This window comes from Nothobranchius furzeri, chromosome 2 (assembly GCF_043380555.1).
Source record: "Nothobranchius furzeri strain GRZ-AD chromosome 2, NfurGRZ-RIMD1, whole genome shotgun sequence".
Classification (NCBI taxonomy): domain Eukaryota; kingdom Metazoa; phylum Chordata; class Actinopteri; order Cyprinodontiformes; family Nothobranchiidae; genus Nothobranchius; species Nothobranchius furzeri.
The window spans coordinates 75,003,012-75,009,011 of record NC_091742.1 but is presented as its reverse complement, the minus strand read 5'-3'; the positions used below and the strand labels follow the sequence as shown (position 1 = coordinate 75,009,011).

At 44.4% G+C, this 6,000-nt stretch overlaps 1 protein-coding gene across 1 annotated transcript; it reads right to left on the bottom strand.

Annotated features, from left to right (window-relative positions):
* Positions 1–1,189: 1,189 nt before the first annotated feature.
* On the bottom strand, positions 1,190–2,937 carry LOC107377037 (galactose-3-O-sulfotransferase 3). The gene has a single exon (XM_054748585.2). The coding sequence runs from the start codon at positions 2,658–2,660 to the stop codon at positions 1,563–1,565; it is 1,098 nt and encodes a 365-aa protein (XP_054604560.2). The 5' UTR covers positions 2,661–2,937; the 3' UTR covers positions 1,190–1,562.
* Between the last annotated feature and the right edge of the window lie 3,063 nt (positions 2,938–6,000).

Below are 6,000 nucleotides of genomic sequence, written 5' to 3'. Positions count from 1 at the left end.
ATTAGGATAGCGAGTGCCCACATTAGCATAGCTTGCATGCATTCAGGGTGCAACCAGACTGCTTTTCAGCCCTCTTCCTGAGGTGGTCTGCTTCAGGCTGACCAGAGCCAACACACCCACTGCTGACTGATAGGCCAGCTCAAAGTCATGCCTCCCACTAAGCCGGGAGCACACTGTGCAACATTTCACTTTTTTGAGCCGATTTTCCACTCGTGCGAGAATCCACAAGATCGGGGCGAGTTTTGCGCTGAGCGTCGTGGAGTATACAGGGGGGTTACAAGAGGCGATTAACAACACGTGACCAGCTACTGATCAGCAATAGTGAGCTCGCACGGACTTCTGGAGTGTTTGATATTTTGCTCGTTCCTCGTGAGGGTTGAAGCGGCCCAGCGAGCAGCTGCGACCCAAAAAGTACCAGAACCGCTCACGGCGCATGCGCATTCATGCATCAACACCGCTCACCCGCTATTTCCCTAATAACACGTTGTTCGTTTTTATTTCTACACGTTTTTTTACTCACAAAGATTGTCAAGAAAGCGTGTTTGTTGTGTTCATGTCAAATTAAACTGATCACAAAACACAGATTTACTTTCTTTATTCCGTTTTCCTCATCCAACCCCCATAAATCCCTGTGTGGCAGCACTCCCGAAGGACAACAGGCAAAACAAGACAAAAAAGTCCGATGTGTTGTGTAAAAGCTGCTATTTTAAGCATATTTTTAGGGCCGACGTGTTGCTACCAGACGTAGAGTGTGAGCAGTCAGGTCGCATCCGAGAACTGGGTCGTACAGTGTGAGCACATGACTTGTGAGATCTGCCCTCCAAGGAAGTCATACAGTTTGAGCTGAAGCTGAGTGCTACGAGTGAAAAAGTCGCACAGTGTTAAGGGAAGCCTCCAATTGGTGGGCCGAGTCAGCCTACATGGGCTTAAGGCATTCGAAATGCATTATCATGCTGATTACCTAGGAGCTGAGAACGTCTCTGACTGCATTCCTGGCATTCCTAAGCAAGGATGCGTGGAATCAACCGGGCCAGGCTGGAGCCGACTGGGGCTATCCGGGCGGTGTGGAGCCTCTGCTTGTATTACTATTAAGGGTGTAATGGTATATGTATTCTTATTTAAATTTTTGGTTACAGAACATTTGAACAGATCATTAGTACTGACGTGTACCAAATTCTCACACCTTATCCATTAGCCAGCAACACAAGTGGCTGTGTCCAAATTCTGGGCCTGCATACTTTCAAAGGACTAACCAACCCAGTTGACACTGGCTGTACAGTTACCAAACACTGGGTCATTCATTGACCAGGAAGACTGGATGTGAACAGCTTTTTCTGTCTTGTAGGTCACAATGATTAGACTTATGCTGTCACAGGGTTGCATACATTCACATATACAAATGTCCCACCTTTGTCCTCCAACAACCAGGCTTTGGTGTAGAATTAGACTTTCTTGTTGAAGCGGAGGCCAGAGTGTTGAACAGCAGTCATAGATTGCAGTGAACCTGAAAATAACGAGCTGGAGTTTTGTGAATAGTCTGTTGTGTTTGATTTTTGTGGTGTTTAATTTCGAAATCTTTGTCGTATCTGGGAATAAAGAAGCTTGGTTGTGTATGGGACCTCTGGCAAGATGTACTTCAGGCAGCGTCTCTTTGCCTCAGAGCTGATATTTGATGGGAGCTCGTAACCAAGTATGTCAACATTTTCATTTGGCTGCCAGGGTCGAAGTTCTTTGTTTTTGATCTCCGAAGCTTTAAGGGGAACAGGCAGCGTTCCATTAAAACAACTATTCATGAGCCTCTCCTGAGCCTGTTGAAGAAGACTCACTTCCTTTGCCACGTAATCTAAACCCAGTTTGGACAGTTTTACCCAGAATGAGGCGTTAAAGTAGTCATAAAGATGTGTATCTATGGAATTCCAGGCACGAATCTTTTCACGAAGACCCGGTGAAAGACTCTTCTTCGACCTCTCTGTTCGCATATTAAGTTTCACATACAGAATGTCCTCCAAATCCCACGAGAGGAGATGACGGAGAAGAACTAGAGATTCATCAAAATACTCAGAAATCATCACCAAGGAGAAAACTCTCTCCACTTCTTCTACAAAGGCTTTTGCATAGGCCACATCTGTTGATGGCCGATCTTTGTCTCCGCCCAAGTCAAAGGTCAAAGTGTTACGTGCGTACATGTCATTTCCTCCTCCCCGCTGATAGTACCGTAAGGGGTCTGCTAGGAATGCCTCCAAAGAGCCACCGGGGACCCTCCTGAATGCCTCAGCATGGGCACTGTAGTAAGTGAACAAAGATTCAAACGTGGAAGCTGGCTCTCTCAGAATAGTTATGTATTTTGTATTGTATGGCATCAAGCGTTTCAGTTCGTTCTCATTGAATCGCATGTGGTTTGAAATCATGTTTGCTGGTAACGTGTTTGGGTGGACAAATTGAGAGGAGAAGAACTGTGGGTAGCAAAACTGATGATCACACCTCCAGCTTGGTAATGCCATTGTCAGGCCGTTGCGCTCACAAAAGCGAAATAGCATGTTTTGCACGGTGGTGCCAGCTGTTTTGTGGGTCTTGAGGAAGACTACGTTGGTGTGCTTAGGCTTCAAATGCTGGGTGTTGTTACGGGGTGAGATCGCCGAACCAAGATGAAAGACATCCATGTTCCTTAGGATGGAGATAAAGAGACATTTAGTCAAAAAAGTTATTATAAAGGAAAATTAAAAGTTATTTTATGCTAGAGATAGATTCAAAAGATTCAGGAAATTTACTGGAACTAACTGGAAAAGACATAAGCAATATGACAAACTTGCAGAAGCAAAGAATAAGAATACCTTTATTTGTCCCTCAGAGGGGAAATTGCATTATTGCAACAGCTCAAGGACAGAGGATAGCAGCAGTAGAACACAAAAGATGTCGTACAAGATTATAATTGTAAATTAAGATAATCAAGATCATTATTGCACATAATAAACAATAGTAGTAGTAATATTGCACATGTCGGTGGTGATACTTGTAGTGAAATGTTACAGATGTATGAAGGAATGACCTGTGGTATCTCTCCTTATCACTTTTATCAATCGCAGTGTTTTAATTAGAAAAATGTCTTTATTTTGTTAAATTTACCAGCCTGCCTTTTCTGCTTTGGTTTGACTTCCAGCCAGAACTGAAGTGGCTCGCGATAAAAATAGAGCACATGCCAGAACGATCGCTGCACGGCGTGAACCTTCGGCGCACTTCGCAGCTGATGTGAACAAGACCATAGGTTAACAAGAGTGCCAAATATAATCGCTCTTCATTCCACGGCGCTTCGCGGCACATCGTCCCGCTTCTGCGTCTGATGTGAATCAGGGGTCAGAAGAGGAGCAACCATAAAAGACCTACAGTGGTGTGAAAAACTATTTGCCCCCTTCCTGATTTCTTATTCTTTTGCATGTTTGTCACACAAAATGTTTCTGATCATCAAACACATTTAACCATTAGTCAAAGATAACACAAGTACTGTGTTTTCCGGACTATAAGCCACTGCTGTTTTCCCACGTTTTGAACCATGCGGCTTATAATGAGATGCGGCTTTACTGAAGATTTTCCTTCACCTGCCAGGGGGCGCTTTAGCAGAAAGTGAAACAGGTGGAAGTCGAAAGTGGAAATCTAAGAAAGTGCTCATTTTAATTTAGCACATGCAAGCAGCCGGCACGACGAAGAATTTTTTTCTAAATCGTACCCCCTCATCATGGTAACTACACGTATGAGTTCATATGTCGCCGCATTTAAGTTGAAGGCCATCGATCTGGCAGTGAAGGAGGGAACCAGCGCTGCCGCACGTAAGCTTGGCATGAATGCATCCATGGTTTGGCGCTGGAGACGGCAGCGGGAAGAACTCATTCAAGCCAGCTTCGCCCGGGGATGATGACAACAACACGGACAGCGACACTGACATCGCCACAGAAAAGGTATGTGACAAAGCTCCTCTGAGGCTGTTCAACTCCGACACTGAAGAAGAGGACTTTAATGGCTTTAGTGCGCAAGAGGAAGATGAGAGCGAATGACTTCTTCTGGTAGGCAAGTGTGTTTTATTTACTAACCAGGCATGTTTTGTGTGCAGTTTTTATTTTCTAATCATCCAGGGCTTATTAATGCTGTGTCAGCGCTGTTCTTTTCTTCTAAACATGCAAATTACCGGTAATAACGTGTCAGTTCTGTTTTTATTTTATAACCATCCAGAAATTTGAATGCTCTCAGTGCGGTTTTCTTTTCTATACTTGCAGTCACGTTCACCCGTGTTTAATATCTGTTTTGTTGATTTAAAACAGCAACGAAAAACCTCCGTGTAGCGTCTTTCTGTCTAATTACCTTATGTTATAGCCATACATGCACTGTGCGCCGGAGACCTGCACGTGGCTGATGCGCAGCGGCTTGTATTCGAGTGCGGCATCTGTGTGTGTGTGTAGAAAACCTTTTTTTGTTGGTGCGGCTTATATTGAGGTGCGCTCTATAGTCCGGAAATTACGGTAAACACAAAATGCAGTTTTGAAATGATGGTTTTTAATTATTGCCCTGTGTGAAAAAGTAGTTGCCCCCTGAAGCTAATAACTGGTTGGGCCTCACTTAGCAGCAATAACTGGAATCAAGCATTTGCGATAACTTGCTACGAGTCTTTTACAGCGCTCTGGAGGAATTTTGGCCCACTCATCTTTGCAGAATTGTTGTAATTCAGCTTTATTTGAGGGTTTTCTAGCATGAACCTCCTTTTTAAGGTCATGCCATAACATCTCAATAGGATTCAGGTCAGGACTTTGACTAGGCCACTCCAGTCTTCATTTTGTTGTTCTTCAGCTATTCAGAGGTGGATTTGCTGGTGTGTTTTGAGTCATTGTCCTGCTGCAGCACCCAAGATCGCTTCAGCTTTAGTTGACGAACAGATGGCCGGACATTCTCCTTCAGGATGTTTTGGTAGACAGTAGAATTCATGGTTCCATTTATCACAGCAAGCCTTCCAGTTCCTGAAGCAGCAAAACAACCCCAGACCATCACACTACCACCACCATATTTTACTGTTGGTATGATGTTCTTTGTCTGAAATGCTGTGTTACTTCTACGCCAGATGAAACGGGACATTTCCCTTCCAAAAAGTTCAAATTTTGTCTCATCAGTCCACAAGGTATTTTCCCAAAAAGTCTCGGCAATCATTGAGATGTTTCTTAGCAAAACTGAGACGAGCCCTAATGTTCTTTTTGCTTAACAGTGGTTTGTGTCTTGGAAATCTGCCACGCAGGCCATTTTTGCCCAGTCTCTTTCTTATGGTGGAGTCGTGAACACTGACCTTAATTGAGGCAAGTGAGGCCTGCAGTTCTTTAGAAGTTGTCCTGGGGTCTTTTGTGACCTCTCGGATGAGTTGTCTTTGCGCTCTTGGGGTAATTTTGGTCGGCCACCCACTCCTGGGAAGGTTCACCACTGTTCCATGTTGTTGCCATTTGTGGATAATGGCTCTCACTGTGGTTCGCTGGAGTCCCAAAGCTTTAGAAATGGCTTTATAACCTTTACCAGACTGATAGATCTCAATAACTTATGTTCTCATTTGTTCTTGAATTTCTTTGGATCTTGGCATGATGTCTAGCTTTTGAGGTGCTTTTGGTCTACTTCTCTGTGTCAGGCAGCTCATATTTCAGTGATTTCTTGATTGAAACAGGTGTGGCAGTAATCAGGCTTGGGGGTGGCTACAGAAATTGAACCCAGGCGTGAAACACCACAGTTGGGTTATTTTTTAACAAAGGGGGCAATTACTTTTTGGTAAATGGCCTGTATTTGATATAGCTCCTTCTAGAGTCCTGGAACCCCCCAAGGCGCTTTACAACACAATCAGTCATTCACCCATTCACACACACATTTACACATTGATGGTGATGAGCTACGATGTAGCTACAGCTGCCCTGGAGCGCACTGACAGAGGCGAGGCTGCCGAGCACTGACGCCACCGGTCCCTTCGACCACCACCAGCAGGCA

Coding starts and splice junctions, on each gene's coding strand:
- LOC107377037 (XM_054748585.2), bottom strand. CDS start 2,660: ATGGATGTCTTTCATCTTGGTTCGGCGATCTCACCCCGTAACAACACC.